We start from the raw sequence: 18,516 nt of genomic DNA on the forward strand, positions 1-18,516 counted from the left end.
ATCCTCTTACTCAGAGACAGAGGCGGACCCGCCTTCTTCCTGTCCGTAGCTCTAGGCTCTCTGTCCCCCCTGCCCCTGGGTCCCATTTTGTGTTTTTATTTCTTTGCCATTTATCTCAGCGGCAGTGTCTGAGAATCACTAACTTCCGAGTTCAGTGTTCCTTAAAACGTTCCGCTAATGCAGCCACCAGCCGCCCTCACCCCTCCTGACCGCCTTGAGCTCCGCCAAGGCACATTGCACGTGGCTTGACTCAGTTGATGGTGGGATGGCAGCAGGCGGTGAGTTCCTGAGCACCACGGGGGAGTAGAAGCATTTGTCACGAGCGCCGGGAAGAGCCTTGACCTGGACACTTTGCTGTATAAGCAGGAGGCTCAGATCAGGAGGTGGTGGGTGTGACCGCCAGGTAGCAGCTAGGACGAGAGATGGTTTCCCCTGATGCCGGGCCCAACTGCCCGGGAGCACGCCGCTGTGCGTCTTCTCGGAATCTGGCTGTGCATAAACCCGCAAAACGGCTCAATGGCCGCAAAGGCCTTTGCTGTATTCTGAGGTGTGGTGTTTGATGGGGATCACTCACTTCCCGGGGTGCGCAGGGAGCCACCCGGTGTCCTGGGAGGCACGTGCTCCAACACCCTCACTCAGCCAGAGAGCACCAAACGCTGTCACAGGCCTCTGCCACGTGTCATGCTTCCTTTGCTCTTTCGAAGCTTCCTGCTGGGCGCACCTACTTGGTCGGAACTGTCCCGCGCCTCGGGGAGGGCCCTGTCCCGCGCCGTCTGTCCCGCGCCGTCTCTCGCCGGCTCTTCATTGAGTCTCTCTCCCGCTGCCCGAGTCTCTACCTTACAAACAGGGACTGTAACATCGCCTTCCCCGGTCAGCGCGTGGGTTAAGTCACGGGTTAAATGATGCTTGGCAGAGCCTTCCTTCCCTTTGAGGCACTTGACCCAAAAAGAATTTTAGAAGTGTGGATCCCATGGTTGCTTTTGTTCCCGTCTAAAGGAAAGATGCCGAGGCTCTGAAGTCATCACTCTCTTTTAAAGAGCTTATACCCAGTTTCCCGAAAGATTGGAGCAATTCTGTAGCACCTTTCCGGAGTAACCAGTCCTGTGCCAGAGCCACGGTGACAGAGAGACAGACTTGTACATATTCTGCAGATTCTCTTCCTGTGGGAAAGTGTCAGGAATTACAGAAAGCTGGTAAATGTAATTTCTATGACACTTAGGTGGTGACAAGTCTCTGAAGGAATAAAACCATGGTATTTGAGATGTTGCTGGGCTAGGTGGAATGTGGCTTTGCACGAGGTGATCAGGGACAGTTCTGTGTGAGGAGATGAGGGTTTGAGAGAGTCGTGTGGATACCTGGTGAAACAAAGATGTTTCAGGTGAAGCTGGCAGTGCAAAGGCCCTGAGGCAGGTACCAAACTTGCTCCTTTTGAAGAGCATGAAGAAGCCATTGTTGCTCAAGCCAAATGAGTGTTGGGGAAAGGGAACAGGGAGTGAATCAGAGATGGGCAAGGACTAGGAGTGTTCGGTCTTTGGGCAGTGATATGAAATTGAAGCAATACAGATTGAGCATGACAGAAAAAGCACTGGGAATTCTGAGCAGAAGCATGACTAGCCGTGACTTATATTTTAGAAGGAAGCACCTGGCTTGTATGCAGGAATACATTATTGAGAGTCACGAGTGGGAGCAGAGGAGCATCTTGGTAGTCCAGGCCTGAGAGGATGGGGACCTGCCTCGGGTATAGTAGAGAGGGACCATTCTGTCCACGGCCCTTCTCAGCTTATTTTTTAAGTCAGCAGTGCGTCTTTTTATGTGCTCGTCCTCCCTTTTACGTTTCAGACCTTTTTATGTTTTCATTCACTCAGAGTCACTCTCACCGTCCCAGTCATAAAACTGTTTATAAATGGGGGCTGGAGCGATAGCACAGCGGGTAGGGTGTTTGCCTTGCACGTGGTCGACCCGGGTTCGATTCCCAGCACCCCATATGGTCCCCTGAGCACCGCCAGGGGTAATTCCTGAGTGCAGAGCCAGGAGTAACCCCTGTGCATCGCCGGGTGTGACCCAAAGAGAAAAAAAAATACTGTTCATAAGCAAACAAGGGTCTGCCCAGAGAGCCCTAGGAAAGGTTCCCTCCTTCCTCTCCTCCCACCCTACTTCCTTCCCTCCTTCCCACCCTCCCGCCCTAAACTTGATGGAGAACCTGTGAAAGAGCTTCCATGCTTTGTGTACAGTCTCTTAGCCGCGGACTCTGCCTTTGTTTCAGTGAGCCGCTGGAAGCCTACATCTACTTTGGCCCCGTGTACTATCAGAAGCTGAAGCACATGGTGCTGGACAAGATGCACGCCCGGGCACGGGGCCCTCGAGCCGTCCTCACCAGGTAAGAGGAAAGAGCGTACGAACGGAATGGCTGGCGGGGCCTGAGCATCGGACAGCAGGGAGGGCGCTCGCCTTGCATCTGGCCTGCCTGGGTTTCATTCCGGCACCCCGTGTGGTCCCCTGAGCCGTGCCAGAAATGACCCCTGGGCACTGCCAGGTGTGGCCCCGAAACAAAAAGAATCGCTAATGCAGTTGGCAGTTGCATGAAGTCTGCTGTGCATTTCTTAGTATCGTAATAAGCAAACCTGATACAATTTCTTCCCCTGAAATGGCCAGAATCAGGGGGAGCACAAGCATCGTGTGTCTAATTCTCACGAAGAAATAGCCGCCAGCTCAAGGTCACTTCCTTATGGGAGAACAAAGTCGCCACAGGGTCTTGCCAGCAGTTTCCCTGAGCTCCAGTTCGTAACTAGGGTCCCTCCTGAGAACGTTCATGTCCAAGAGTGTCAGCAGCCGCTGTGTTTGTGCGCGTCCGTGTTGCTGTTGCTTGTGGTGGTGTTGTTGGACCCGCAGACCTCTCCAAACCGACTCCAGGAGGTTCGAGTCCCTTCGCACCCTGCTCTCGGGGCAGCCTCAGCTCCAAGCACAGTTTCTGTGTGGTGACCGGGTCCAGCTGCCGGGAAAGAGAACTCACTCGTCCTGAGCTTCACACGCCGTGACATGCATCACCCCGTCGCAAGGCCTGCTCTGGGGCACCGCCTCTCTCTCGAGCACCAGTCCTGTGCCACAACCACAGTGACAGCCATGTGACCGCACCTGGAGACATTCGGGGACATTACACCAGAGAGGCAAGCTCCTTCCTGGCAGAGGCGGGAACGGTTGTGAAATACCCTCAGTGCACAGAGCAGCCCCACCATAAAAAGTTACCCTTGTGGGGGGTAAGGGGGCATTGGCAGGAGAAGGGAACAGCCTCGGAGCCAACTGGACACGAGAGGGGACCTAGCGCTGCCTTGTCCCCTGCCCTGAGCCTCAGAGCACTTGGCTTCGGCGTCTTTCGTCTCTGAAGTGCAGACGGCAGTGCCAGCTTCACAGTGAAACCAGGTGTTAGAGTGGTGCCCGGCCGAGCAGTGCTCCGTGACTCGCCGCTTCTCTCCCCACCTCCCCCGAGGGCTGCCCGGCTGCCACGAGCAGGGGGGAGGAGGCGAGCCGCAGCTGCCCCTGTTGGGCCTGGCGGCCGGCTGTGAAGCAGGGAGGGGGGTCGGTGCCGGAATCCCCTCGCCTGAAAGCTGAGCAAGTCACACTTGTGGAGACGACGTGGCTAAGATGGCAGACGAGCGGAGAGAAGCGGAAGAGGCCCTCCTGGATGAGGGTATCTGCCCTGAATGCTGGCTGTCTGGAACTTCCGCTTCACTTACAGCATCCAGGAGTGCTTTCATAGTAGCAACCCTCCACGCCCCTCCAAATCTTGCTCTGTGCCGTTGAGAGTTACTAGCTTAATAATATCGTAGTGTATTTGTGTGAAGATTTCTTGGAATGCCTTTGTCTGTAGTCAGCGCATGGTCGGACCCTGCGCTCTGTCCGGGCGGCTCTGCTGGAAGAGGCCTGCCCGGGCACTGCCAGTCCCGCAAGCCTGAGACGGCTTCTCCACTCACAGGTTACCACCACGGGTGTGCATTCTTTTCTGTGTTTTATTGTTTCGTTGAGTCACCGTGAGATACAGTTGCAAAGTTGGTGATGATAGGGTTTCAGTTATTCAGTGTCCCAGTACTGGTCCCCTCGCCGTTTTGCATTTCCCACCAGTGTCCTCAGTTTCCCACCCATACTCCATCCCCACCTGCCTCTGTAGTAGGCGCTCACGTACTCTCTCTCTCTCTCCCTTTTCCCCTCCCTCCTCCCCTCCCCCTCCCCCTTCCCCACCTCTCCCTCCTTTTGGGCATTAATGTTTGCAGTTCAGATACTGAAAGGTTCTCATGTATATCCTACTCTCAGTGCTCAGTTCTTGTCCGGAGAGGTGGTTTCTGTTACTGTCTTACCGGTCCCTTCTCTGTCCTCCCTGCCCTTTGCCCGACGACACTTGTGCAAGCTTCCAGCCATTGCTGGTTGTGCATTCTGGTCTATTTTCCCATTTTCATGTGTGTGTTTTCTTTCAACATAATCACCTGCAGCCGACCTGGGTTCTACTCCTGGTTCCCCATATAGTCCCCCAAGCACCGCCAGGAGTGGTCCCTGAGCACAGAGCCAGAAATCAGCCCTGAGCACGGCCAGGTGTGGCCCCCAAACAAATAACCTAAACTTAAGTCGATGACCCATTGCAGCTTGGAACAACAGCTGGTCAGAGTTTACCTGTGCCTGCGTGCAGGCTGTTTATGCCCTTCACCGTACTTTCAAGAGGCAGGAGTAACAGATTCCAGGACACTGGATAAAAGCAGAGAGAGGCTCTGGCCACCCGCTCAGGCTCCCAGCAAGGAGTCCGACTCCCCAGCAAGCCAGCCTGGGAGCTCACTTTGCATTTCCATTTTTTCTTTCCTTTTCAAAAAAAAATAAAAATAGATTCGTGTCATCGGGATCTAGGTAGGGTTGCCTGGCTTGTTTTGGGAAATTCTCATTTTTCGTGAGTCACTGGGCTCTGGATTATTAATCTTTCAGGCTCGGCATACCCCTGGCGCGGGGAATCCTTCCCGCCGGCCCTGCCTCCCTTCGGTGGGATGCCCATGGTTTGTTCTTGATGGGAAGACTGAGTGCGACACAGCTCTGCGTGGCTCCGGGGCCTGTCTGGGCCAGGCACTCAGTGCCCTGGGATAGACCAGCCGGCTGCTTCCGCATCACTTCTTCCGCTTCTTTGCATTTTAAAGGTTTTTTTTTTTTTCGTGGGGGGGCATCATTTGCTTGTTTTGTTTTGGGGCCACCCTCACCCCCCACCCTGGTGCTCAGGGATTACTCCTGGCCCTACACTCAGGGATCACTCCTGGCAGGGTTCAGGGAACCCTCTGGGGTGCCGGGGATCTGACCCCAGGTGAGCCTCACAAGGCAAATGCCCCGGCCTCTGGGCTGTCACTCTGGCCTTTAAAGGCATTTCTTCGTAGTAAAACTCTTCCCTAGAAACCTGCCAGTATCTGTGTCCTGTGGGACCTGGGTTTCCTCCATGATCTTTGCTACCCAGTTTATCTGCTCTGAAACAAACGTCTCTGGAAATGCCAACGTTCTCTCTGATCTTGAAGACCACACGCGCCCCATAATGACGGTGACTGGCGCCGTTAGTTGCTGTCCCCGCTGCTTCAGATGACTCTGCGTTCCATTCGTTTCAGTGTAGAACACTTTCGTTGTCAGTTAGTGGTAATAGTCGAAGCCCGGGTGCTGCTGCCGTCTCTTCTGCCCTCCGTGCCCGTTACAGACGCGGCTGGGCGCTGCGGGCCAGCGTCTGCTCCCGGCCGCTGCCTGGGAAGTGGCTTGAGTCCGCGGAGTCCCGTGTGGAACCCGCGCCCGTAGTCGGCGGCGCCTTGCTGTGCTTCCCGTAATCATCGCACCTTTGTCTGCTTTGTTCTAAAGGCAGCCCACTGAAGGCCGGTCTCGCGATGGTGGTTTGCGTCTCGGAGAGATGGAACGTGACTGTCTAATCGGCTACGGAGCCAGTATGCTTTTACTGGAGAGACTAATGATTTCAAGTGATGCCTTTGAGGTGGATGTCTGTGGGCAGTGTGGACTTCTGGGATATTCCGGCTGGTAAGTGGATACCATATGTCTCTCGTTCCCCCCTGGCCTCTTAAATCATCGCTCGGGACTCAACTCTGGTCCTGCCCACATGTTCTCCCACCTTCCCGTCCACACATTCCTCAGATTGGGGATGTCTGTCTCTCTGCTGAGTTCTGCTTTCCACGCTGACTTTAAATGCCTGGGGAGCACATACTTAACCTCCTTTAAAGTATTTATCCCGAGGATCTTTATTTTGGGGGAGCAGGGGGCCGTGAGATTTGGTCCACACCCAGCCCTGCCCAGGGCTTACTTGCTTTCTTCTGGGAGGGCTCGGGGGTCCGTCTGGGGCCCTGGGGATTGAACCTGGGTCGGCTGCTGCAGTACAGTCTCTCTGGCCCTGTCCCACGGCTCTGTGATGACACTGTGGAACTCCCAGCAGACTGGCTGTTGGCTGTGTGACCTGTGTCCCTTCAGCCTTAGAAGCCTGAGCATGTCAGGTGCCCTTTATTGCCGTGCCAGGTCCTAGAGCAAAATGGGGAGATCATGACTGGGCCCCCGACCCTCGTCTGTGCCCGGGCCAGTTATGCCACACTCACTCCGGAGCGCCCGTGGCCGCAGACGCGGCCCGTGTCTCATTCACTCAGCAGGCGTGTCGTGAGAAGCTGCAGAGTGCCCGGCGCTCCACACGGCCCTGAAAACTCACTTGCTGCTCAGTGACTGCCCCCCACCCCCGCCCCCGGGCCGCCTACCCCCCAGTCTGTCAGAATCACATTCTGTCTGTCGGCCTGTGCGTCTTCAGCCCGGGACCTGGCGCATGCTTCACGGGACAGTGTCCCTCAGCTTTCCTGAGCCTGTTGATGGAGGCTGGCCAGGAGATGCATGAATTCATGACGTCTGTCCTTCCTAGAGTTGAGCACGCATGTCGCCTGCGTGGCCTTCCTTTGCTTATGTAACCAGCACCTGTCCTGCTCTGCCTCTGAAGAACAACACGCTCCGGAAGGGTTGTTGTGACCAGGGGCCCAGAGGGGGGAGGCTGGTCGTTCTCGGGCGCTGCCCTCTCTGCTCCCAGAAGCGCTTCTGACAGGTGGAAGGCTCAGGGATGGCCAACAGCCCGCCCCCTCCCCGTCTCCTCTCGCCCTCCCCCCGGGCTTCTCCCTTCTTCCCAGGTCGAGGATGACCCCAGGGCCCTTTTCCAGACCTAGTTCTAACTTCCTAGGCAGCCACTATCATGGACAAAAAGAACAAATCAAGACTCCGAGTGTGTGGGCTTCTTCAAACCACGTGTGTCTTGCTGGTTAAATAATAGACGCTTTCGGGGGCTGGAGCAATAGCACAGCGGGTAGGGCGTTTGCCTTGCATGCGGCTGACCCGGGTTCGATCCCGGCATCCCATATGGTCCCCCAAGCACTGCCAGGAGTAATTCCTGAGCATCGCTGGGTGTGACCAAAAAAAGGAAAAAAAAAAATGATAGACGCTTTCAGCCAATATTGATGACACCTGTCTGTGGAGAAAGTTTCATTGGGAAAATTAACCACAAGGGGCAGGAGAGAGGTTACAGCTGGGAGAGCGCTTGCCTTACACACGGCCAACCTGGGTTCGGTCCCCGGCATCCCATAGGGTCCCCCGAGCACCACCAGAGTCATTCCTTAGCACCAGTGGGTGTGGGCCCAGAGACAAACAAAAATGTAACGCAAGAGGCCACCATTTTCAGTTTATTCTTCTTAAAGTTTTAGGGACAGCATGACATGAGTCTAAAGGATTTCAGATACAAGACACACTGGACACAAAATAAGTTGCTGCCATCAGATCTCGAAATAAGACAGAAGGAAGCAGGAGAGTCGATAGTTCAGCCCAACTTTTACGTATATCTGTGACATGGGAGTGGATCTTGATTCAGTTGGGATATATTCCAGCAGTGTGTGTGTGTGTGTGTGTGTGTGTGAATGTGACAATATATACATAGTGTTCTATGTGTGCATGTGTACAGTATAGTAAAACAGTGTCATAGGAAGGACCCCTTGAATCTAGTTCCATTAATCTTAAATCCTCAAATCTGGCACAAAGGCTTTTAAGTAATTTACTTTGGAAAGACGGTGCAGACAAGTCTTTTTGTTAAAGTGGAGATCACGAAACTTCATAAAGGGTTTCCATTTTCTTCGTCCCTCCTGCGTTCCTTCTCCGTCCCGGGAGATGGGCAGAGAGAGGGACAGACCACGCCCTCCTTCTCCACCAGGGTGCCCAGGGCTGCGTGCCAGCAGCAGCGGGCTGTCGCATCTGCCTGCTTCCTCCCGTCTTTCTTAGTTCGAGACCATCCCACGGCGGTGTCTTATTTAGCGCTCACCGTGTCCTGTATTTGAAACCCTTTGAAAGGACTCAGCCGGGTGATGCGGTGTGAGGGTTTGGGCGGTAATTAAACGGCTCGAGATGGGCCGTGTGTCTGATTTCGAGTGACCTACTTCTACCTCTGTTGCCAACGGGAAAAAATCCGAATCCAGCCTGGTCGCCTCGCCGCCGCCTGGTGTGCGGCTGGGTGGACGGAGCGGCATAATGACGCGGTCCTTCCCCATCGTTACCTGCCCGTGCGGGAGGGGGCGGCCGCGCTGGAGGAAGTGGCTCTTTAATGAACAGCACAATGGAGCCGGAGTAATTAGAGCCAAGCAGAACCTTGAAACTGGCCTTTTGTCAGTGATTTGCACATTAGTAAGGCATTGCTATGGGGATGTTTACAGCCCGGCTGTTGTTCCAAGAAGGCACCAAGGGCAGAAGTCACAAAAGAGAGGTCCAGAAGGGGAACTGCAGAGAAAAGAAAATCCCTTTGAAGATAATTAGCTCATGGACGATATTCTGCTGGACAGTAATTTCTCATGTGAAACCATGGCCTCCCTCTCTTTGCATTTTTGCCCCTAAACCAACAATTTATGTTATTACTCTCTGGATCAAGATTCTACCTTTGGAAATGGTTCAGACACAGGGAGGGGTAATTTATGCATAGAATGTTTTTTTAAAATCTGCGTGTATACATTGAAACACGTTGACTGATAAAGAAATATTATGATAGCAAAATTTAGCGGGCTTTGTATATTATGAACCTATGCATGAGAAATTTAGGTTGGTAAGCTTGGATCGAAGTCGCAGGGTAGTTCTAGAGAGGAAAATCAGCAAGAAGGCCTATTTAAGCCCATTTCTTACAGCGTGAATAAGTTAACACAAGCACATTAAAAACATAGATTTTAGGACGGGGAGACACTGCAGGGGGTTAGGCTGCTCGCCTCGCAGGCGGCTGGCGCTGGTTTGAGCCCCTGCACTGCACGGTTCCCTGAGCACAGCGTAGAGGAACCCACGGGTGCTGAGCTGTAAGTGGCCCCCCAGGCACTACTGGGCGTGTCGCAGCAGATCCTGTCCATGGGATCAGGTACTGTTCAGTGCTGCTCAGGCCCTGGCCACCAGGCCATCAGGTGTGGGCCCGCAGCAGCTGGTTCCGCCCAGTCTCTTCTCCGAGTTGGTGTCTGTCGCCACTGTGCTCAGACGCGCACCCTTAGTGCTTGCTCTTCTCGGATAGTAAAAGCCGCACAAACTCCTTCTCCTCACCCCCCGGCAGGACTGCTGTTGACATTCTGGGGTCCTTGGCGGCCTCTGGTGTGGGGGAATAGTTCTGTGCCCCCTCACCCCCTTTTTAAAAAAACTTCATCAACACTTTTGAGAACCTGAAGATAGAAGAAGATAGAAACATACTCACATCCCCAACTCCTGTCGTATCTGATGAGGGGGCCCTCTATTCTTTTTGGAAGCCCATGTGAGCGTCCCCTTGGGTTTTTGCGTTTTCCGTTCAGCAGGGTGCCCCAAACACCCTTACAGTCCATCTGTCTGTCCACCTGGCCGTGTTGGGTGGCAGTGCTGTGTTCTGCGCACGTGTGTCCCGCAGTCCCCAGCCAGTTGTCTGTTGGGCACTGGAGAAGTCCCCTGCTTTAAATAGTATGATGTGAATAAAAGAGCGTGACCTGCCACTTTCGTGGTCACTCACCCAGTAGCACACACATTTACTGTGCCTTTACTCCTGTTGCCGTACTCCCTGGAGAATAATCTTGATTGTTCCACAGGACACCTCCCTCCGGACCCCGTTAGCACAGGGTCTCCTAAGCCTCGGCAGCCCTTACTCTAGCTCCTGTCTCCTGCCCTGCTAATGGGGAGGACTTACTACCTACTGAGTCTCAGGATGTAGGTAGACCAACATCTGTGCCCACTGCTCCCTGGAGGTGTGGGATGAGGGCATCTTTTGGTTCGGAAGGAGAAGGTGTCTACTTCCTTCCTTTCGGGTCCCTTCTTTAGTTGTGGCCGTTGTTTAAGGCCAGGCTCAGCTCAGCTCTTCCTGGAGGAAGAGAAAATGGAGTCTAAATTGGAACCGTAGAATATTATTTCAGGTCATGGGTTGTTAAATGAGAATTCAATGAGGACTAAATGAGAATATATGTATAGACATGGGCTCTGTAGTTTTGTGCCAGACATTAAATTGTAAACCTAGCTCCCTGGCAAGCTCTCCGTGGCGTATTCAGTATGCCAAAAACAGTAACAACGAGTCTCACAATGGAGACGTTACTGGTGCTCATTCGAGCAAATCAATGACAGTGACAGTAGCTCCCAGTGCTGATGGAAGTAATCAAGCTGAAAGTGGAAGAATAATTAGCAGTTGATTGGACACCACTTTTTTTTTTCCTGAAAGTCGTGACTTTCTTATCACAGATAAAGTATTTCAGTGACAAAAGTCAAATTGTTTTTTGTGAGTGCTTGCCAGGTACATGGAGATGCAGTGAATCAGTTTACGTTGCATTCATTGGGCACGGGAGATGGCCTCAAGAGCTGGAGCTCATGCTTTGTCGGGGACTCCAGGTTCCATTCTGGCTCCGAGTGGTCCCCCGGGCACCACTAGGAACAGTCCCTGGGCAACAGCCACTGTCAGGAGAAGCCCCCCCGAGCCAGGTGTTATCCACCCCACCCCCACCCCATTGAAATGCATTCAGCAGTGAAAAAGTCACATCTGCGTAACTTTCTTTCTTTCTTTCTTTCTTTCTTTCTTTCTTTCTTTCTTTCTTTCTTTCTTTCTTTCTTTCTTTCTTTCTTTCTTTCTTTCTTTCTTGCTCTCTCTCTTTTTTTATTGAATCGCAGTGAGTTAGTTACAAAGCTTTCATGTTTGAGTTTCAGTCATATAATGATCAAACACCCATCCCTCCACCAGTGCACATTTTCCACCACCAATGTCTCCAGTATACCCCCCTTTCCCACCCTCCCCCCTGACTCCATGGCAGACAATTTCCCCCATACACTGTCTCTCTACTTTGGGGCATTATGGTTTGCAATACAGATACTGAGAGGCCATCGTGTTTGGTCCTTTGTCTACTTTCAGCACACATCTCCCATCCCGAGCGATCCGTCCAACCATCGTTGAGTTAGTGATCCCTTCTCTATCCCAGCTGCCTTCTCCCCCAGCTCATGAGACAGGCTTCCAACTATGGGGCAGTATTCTTGGCCCTTGTGTCTACTGTCCTTGGGTATTAGTCTCATATCATATTATTTTATACTCCACAAGCAAGTGCAGTTCTTCTATGTCTGTTCCTCTCTTTCTGACTCATTTCACTTAGCATGATACTCTCCATGTCCATCCACTTATAAGCGAATTTCATGATTTCATGTCTTAACAGTTGTGTAGTATTCCATACCAAAATTTCTTTAACCAGTCATCTGTTCTCAGATCTGCATAACTTTTAAATGGTTCAAATTTCTGGAAATTCATTCAAAACAAGTATTTAGATGTTTGGCATTTCAGGGAGAAAAATCTGGAAGTATGGTAGAAACTGATTCAAATTGCCTCTTTTTATTTATATGGGACAGGGGTATCAGGGGACATGGCTCTGCGTGCAGGAGTCACCTGGCAGTGCTCAGGGCTTACTCCTGACTCTGGGCTCAGGAATCACTTCTGGTGACCTCTGGGGAGGTCACCAGACTTCTGGGTCGGCCAGTGCAAGGCAAGCACCCTCACCACTGGACTATCTCTGTTCCCTATTTGATGTATGACTGAGTGCTGAGAAAGAGAAACTAAAGCTTGTGCAGACTCGCTCGCTGCTGGCGGGTCCTTGTTTCTGAGTTCTGTCCCGCTAACGCACGCTCACTTGGGTTTCAGGTGCCACTTCTGCAAATCGTCCTGCCACGTGTCTTCGCTGCGCATTCCGTACGCCTGCAAGCTGCTCTTCCAGGAGCTGCAGTCTATGAACATCATCCCCAGGTTGAAACTGTCCAAATACAATGAGTGAAGATGGGAAGGAGCGTTCCTCTCGAGAGGCACCGCTGGGGCCAGCGCGGTGGGCGGGGGCCGCCCAGCCCTTCCCCTGCTCCTGTGAAGAGTTCCCGCAAGAGTTCTTATACAAAGCGGGGAGGGAGCACCTTATTTTGATGGTGCAGGGTTTTTTAGTGTGACTGGAAGACTTACTGAACCAGCAGTAAGTCCCGGGAGAGGCACGAGCAGTGCAGCCTCTCACGTGTCCACTAAATTTGATTCCCACACGGACATAGTCTAAAAGGGAAACTTCTCTTTGGGCTCCAGATCTTGGAACTTACTCCCTAAGAAGGTTCGGGACGCCATTGCACCCGACGTCATCTGGCTTTTGTAACTCAAAGTTTTGTGGACAGCGCGGAGGATGCGGAGAAGCCGTTGGGGCCGCCCGATCTGAGGGGAGCACGGGCAGCAGGACGCAGCGCACGGGACACGTGCCTTTCTGCTCCGGGACACACGGGGCAGCGCACGGGACATGTGGCTTTCTGCTCCAGGACACATGGGACAGCGCACGGGACACGTGCCTTTCTGCTGCGGGACACACGGGTTGCGGCATCCTAGCAGCTGAGTCTGCCTTTGTCCACCAGAGTTCCCCATTTTAATCTTGGTGAAAGACAATAAATCGGTTCCTTCCCTTCTAAAGGATTCCTGCCTTCTTTACCAAGCCTCTTCTCACAGGGACTTTATTGCTGCTGTTTTGAATCTGCGTGATCTGGTGATGCAGGAATAGTGGTGGAATTCCTGAAAATAATTTTATGGATGTTCTATGTCGGGTTGTTTTTTGTTTGTTTGTTTACTTATTTTTCCATTCTTGCCAGGATGTTAACTGCTCATTTTATTTTTAACCTGTCAGCCTTCTTCACCCGTTTCTAAAGTCTTCTTAATGGCTCAGTACTGAAGCCAGATAAATATTTGTGTTGAGAATTATTTCTAAAAGAAGCCAGAAACGCTTTGACTTGTGGTCCACAAGCTGCGTTCCCGGCTTGGCACACTGAACGTGTTTTACTGGCCATGAAGGCAGGGTCCAATCCAACAACACGAACCGGGCGCCAGTGGCAAAGGGGGAGGAACTGGGTGTGAGTGAGCGGGTGGCACCTCGCACTCAGCAAGGCCGCTGCCCAGCTGTGGGGTGACGGTGTTCCCAGGGCCAGCCTGGTGACCGACTGGAGGACCCCCACCTCAGCCTCCCTTCCCTAAGCTCCGGCTTGGTCCTGGGGTCCTGGCGGGTCTGAGGGGGGAGGCCCCTGGCAGCACGCTGGTGGCTCAGTGCTCATGCCTGCCTGAGGCGTTACCAAGCGTGGGGCTTCAGCTGACCCTCTGTCTGCGCCAGCTGCCCGCCCTCCTGCCTGGCGCTGACCGAGAGGACGACTGCTGACCTGACGTGACGGAGACCTGCCCTGTGCTTTGTGGGCTGCGCAGTGGTGACCGTTTCACCTGGCGTGACAAGCCCGGGCCCTGCAGACTCAGTCAGAGAGGCGAGCGAGCTCCCGTTCCTGTGAACACACGGGCCAGAGGCGGTGTGTCTCCCGGGGTGCGGGATGCTGCCACTCCGTCCCCGTCAGGGTTGCGGTGTCGGTGTATAAAGAACAACAGGGACCACATGTGCCCCCGAAGACGCCGTGAGCCCGGAGGAGGCCAGGCCACCCCCAGACCCAGACAGCAGGGCGCAGAGCTGAGGGAGCCCCCGGGAGAGTGACCAGCTCTGCGCTGGAGACTCGGAAATACGGCACCAGCTCCGCTGTTCCCTGCAGACAGCTAAAGAAACTGAGGCACCAAGTGATTTTTTTTTCCCAGAGCCATGTCACCAGTAAGAGAACTGCATTGGCCTTGCTTGGGACCAGGCGTCACGATCTGGACAGGGGGTGTTTTGGGGTTTTTTTGTTGTTCAAATTCTATTGTAGGCACCTTGGCTTACAGTACTGTTAGTGGTAGGGTTTCATGCGTGACACAGCCCCTCAGTCCACTCTCCCCACATCTCGTCTGTGGGTTTCATATGGGCTTCATCCACAATGCAACAGAAGTGACTCCCCCCCCCACACACACACCTAACTCAGGTGTCACTGAGCAGTGGCATTTCTTGAATCTCCATTTTTGGAAAGGCCCTTCTGATCATTTCACAGGTGAGTCACCTGTTGATTCACCTTCTAGAAAATTCTCCATTTTCCAGCTTCACCAAGAACTGAAAGTTCGGGGTTCCAAATGGAGACATCCGTGAAGTCGAGCTCAGCCTCTGCATCGGGATACCCTTTTGTCCCCCAGAAATACCTTAATAAAAATTAATAAATAATAAATTTAGGGGGCTGGAGTGATAACACAGCGGGTAGGGTGTTTGCCTTGCACGTGGCTGACCCGGGTTCGATTCCCAGCATCCCATATGGTCCGCTGAGCACCGTCAGGGGTAATTCCTGAGTGCAGAGCCAGGAGTGACCCTGTGCATCACCGGGTGTGACCCAAAAAGAGAAAAAAATAAATTTAAAAAGGCTAGAATTGTATAGCTATCCTACAATTTTTTTTTTAACTTATTTGTAAGTTCCTTCCTTTGAGAGCCACCCAGCAGGCTTTCCCTTAGCAGTTCTTCGTAGCCTGCTGCCACCCCCACCCCACTCCCGCCGCCCCGAAAGCACTTTGTCCTTCCAGGCCTTTGCCACATTGGCAGTGTCCCAGGGAGGGGAAGCACAGAGCCACACAGAGGCTGCCAAGAGGTTGCCTGAACTTTGGCAGGACCCAGGAGCCCAGGGCAAGACCATGGACTGGATCGCCAAGACACCGGGTGGGGGGCGGGGGGTGCTAAGGGCCAGGCCCCAGAATGAGGTCAGCGCACCCAACCCCACTCAGTCTGGGGATCCAGGACCCAGTTGCTGACGGCCTGGTGTCAGGTCTGGGTTCTGCAGCTTCCTGGCCTCAGACGCCCCCCTTCTCGCTCAGACCTCACGCGCACACAGGGAGCGAGAAAGCTCGGGGGTCTCTGAAAAGGATGCCAGGTCTGGGCCCGAGCACAGGCTGTGCCTAGGGGAGGTCTGGGCTCTGTGCCCTGCTCCACACGGTTCCCTGAGCACTCCAGGGGTGCACTACCCAACCCAGCCCCGACACACAAAATGAACTCGGCAAAGTCCTGTCTGATTAGGGCCCTGGCGACCTCATTAGCGTCAGTGCTCTCCACAGAGACCCCGTCTCCGATGGGGTGGGAGAGAGGGCTTCAGCCTAAGAATTTTGAACGGGTACAGTCGAGCCCGCAAGTCACTTACCGAAACATGACAGCACAGAGTGGACGACTAGCAGTTGCCCACGGGAGTGGGAGAGAGGCGGTCCTCCCACGCCTAGTCCTACGCCCTCAGCAAGCAGGCACACAGAAGCTTCTGGCAACATCCTCTGCAAAAGCCCCAACTTGCAAATAAACCCTGCCTCCCACCAATAGATAAGCCATGGTAGGTACGCACAGAGGAATACTACACAGCCATGAGTCAGGTGCAGTGCGGCGTACCCTAGTGTCATTCAATCAAGTATCGCTGTCATCAAGGCTGAAAAAGCTGAGCACGAAAGAATACGTATGGTGATAAGTTCAAGTGCAAGCAAAATCAATCTGACTTTAACGATCACCGTAATGGGGGCTCACCACGGATGCAGGGGGGGCTCCTGGGGGCTGGTAGCACTGCTTTGACAAGAGTCTTAGTTTCCTGGGTGTTTTATTTTGTGACAGTTCATGGAGCTATACGCACAAAAGTTTCCACTTCTCTGAATACATATGCTCTAAAGTGTGTGTTTAGATAAAGGTCACATAAAGACACCTTTCAGTGTCTGTCTCTGAATAGCTGTGCCACCCCAAATGTAGCAGTGTCTTTGTCCCTTTGGCTTTTCCATCTTCAAAACGGGGGACTCCTACGGGCCAATGTTAAGGTTAAATGAGAGGGTGCATCTAAGGGGGGTCAGCCCGGGCATCTAATAGGTGCCAACTGGGGTTCGCGGACATTCTCTCTGACAGTCTTGCCACACTGCTTGCTCACAGCACCAACGGGACTGGCCTTCCCAACAGTTTCATGGAAAAGTGGGGACGGGGGGCGGTAACCCCAAGTTCCTTTGGAAGATGGACTTTCAAAAGTCGGACCAGGTGCTAAGCGCTAGAGGCTTTGCAGAAGATCTCTGAGCGCTGCCCTGTTTCGCATTGTCGGGAGGGAGGCAGACGGTGGGATTAGGGGGTACACTTTTCCAGAACAGCCGCTTCCCACTGACATCAAAGTGAGTGCCATGGTCGCCCGTGACGGGGGGGGGGGGGTGGGGGCCCCGGGGGGGCAGGAAGGGGCCAGAACCCGTTCTCAAAGCGCTTCCATGTGGGAAGTCATGGATTTTAAAAAAAAAAATTTAAAAAGCCCTTGATGGGGTGCTACACAATGAGATAGTTTTCAGCTGCTTCGGAGCTGGGGCCCAACACCTTGATTTGCCATAATGAGTCACATGAGAAGGAGCACCGTGGGGCGAGTGGCGGGACCCACCACTCCGGAGCCGCCTGCACGCGAGCCAGCGAGGGCAGCGACGGACAGACCTGTAAGTAATTCCTCCGCCGAGCGGATGGTCGGAAGAGGGACTGTAAAACTAACACCTCTTCACCACCCATATTTACTCCATATGTGTCTTGAAAACAGTTTATTTCATTTGCTGACCAAAGGATGGTTTTTTACTGCCTCGGCACCCCCACGGCCGACACTGACGGCAAATTAAAAAGCCAGCTTAAATAAAAGAGTCCGTTTTAAACCAAGGGCAGAAAGGGTGGCCGTCCAGAAGGAGATACCGGGTCCGAGCGAAACCACGCTACCAATTTTGACTTCAGGCTTAGTTCTCAGAAGCAATGAAGACATTTACTTCGGCAAAGCAAATGTATGGTGACCTCGAAATTTCAGAACAGCCTGAGATCCACATTCTCACTGAGTCTAAAACCTCAGATCATTGGTCCCCAGGAATTGAAGCATTTGCAAAGGCAAAATAATAGCTCTTATTCCATGCATTAATAAATTTTAAGTCTAGGTAACCCCCACATTAATAATAGCAAGGAGCAGTGTAACTAAAACAGATGGAGGATTCAAAATTCTTTTCACTTCGTCCCAGTATATGTATATACCCTTGGGCCACACCCAGCGGTGCTCAGGGCTTCCTCCTGGATCCCTGCTTAGGGATCACTCCTGGGGTGCTCAACAGGGACCTTCTAAGTACCAGGGATTAAACCTAGGTCAGCGGAGTCCCAGGCAAGGATCTGACCCCCTATGCTACCTCTTTGGCCCTACATTCACATCTTTACAAGTCGGGATGTGGTGAATTTGCTATTTCTTTCCCCCTTTGGTTTCAGGGCCGTGCTCAGGAGCTGCTCACCAGCTCGGTGCTTGAGCGTCATTCCTGCTGGTGCTTGGGGGTCGGCGGGGGCGGGGGGGGGGAACGTTGTGCTGCTATCTGAGCCTCTACAATGCAAAGCCAGGTTGAGCTGTGTCTCCACGGACCCAGAGCTGGAGTCGGCCGCACTGACCCTTCCCCTTTGGGGAGCAGTGAGAATGGCAGCTTGGCAGGGGGCAAGGGGTGCCTGGCACCAATGTCTGCCAGAAACAAGCAGTGCAGCCCGCAACCTCTCTAGCCTGCTGTCCAGGTGGGCACATCGAAGGTAAGGCAGGAGCGCTGCTGGGAGCTGCTTGCAAGGGTTGGGTGCCATCCTCTCCGACTGGCAGCGCTTGGGTGTTTAGGGGTGCCAAAGGGCCCTCGCTTGAGTTTTAGCGCCCCTGTTTCTCCTGCTAACTTGATTTCACCTGAAGCAGCAAGTTGTCTTGGAGCCATGCATACCTCCCACAGTGCTCGGGAGTCATCGTCTTAGGCTCCGCCTCTACCCTGCCAGCGGACAGCAGGGAAGCCTCTTGCTTGTTTTTTGTGGTTGCTGGTTTGGGGGCCACGCCCAGCCGTGCTGTCACTCAGGATGCCGGGGATGGAACCCAGCCTGGCCCCGGGCAAGGCAAGCGCCCTCCCCTCTGCTCTGAAGACCCTTACACAGGGTCACCCTCCTGCAGCCGGCTACGGGCCGCGCTTCCTGGACTACCTGTCAGCCCTGTGGTTCCCCCCATCCTCCCCTCCCCACCAGGCCTGCCAGCCCCACCAAGACACCCACGCATGCCCTGTGAAAGAAAAAAAATAGAAATAAAAACCTGCTCCTGCTGGGA

General features: G+C 53.4%; 1 protein-coding gene across 1 annotated transcript in view; it reads left to right on the forward strand.

Moving 5' to 3' along the window:
* Positions 1 to 12,970, forward strand: part of POLR3B (RNA polymerase III subunit B) — a 115,888-nt gene extending 102,918 nt beyond the window's left edge. The window contains exons 26-28 of the mRNA XM_055118184.1: positions 2,264 to 2,377; positions 5,863 to 6,036; positions 12,179 to 12,970. Coding sequence (XP_054974159.1) covers positions 2,264 to 2,377; positions 5,863 to 6,036; positions 12,179 to 12,308 — 418 coding nt within the window. The 3' untranslated portion in view covers positions 12,309 to 12,970. The remainder of the gene's footprint in view (positions 1 to 2,263; positions 2,378 to 5,862; positions 6,037 to 12,178) is intronic.
* Positions 12,971 to 18,516: the final 5,546 nt, after the last annotated feature.

The sequence above is a fragment of the Sorex araneus genome, chromosome 10, assembly GCF_027595985.1.
Source record: "Sorex araneus isolate mSorAra2 chromosome 10, mSorAra2.pri, whole genome shotgun sequence".
Lineage (NCBI taxonomy): Eukaryota > Metazoa > Chordata > Mammalia > Eulipotyphla > Soricidae > Sorex > Sorex araneus.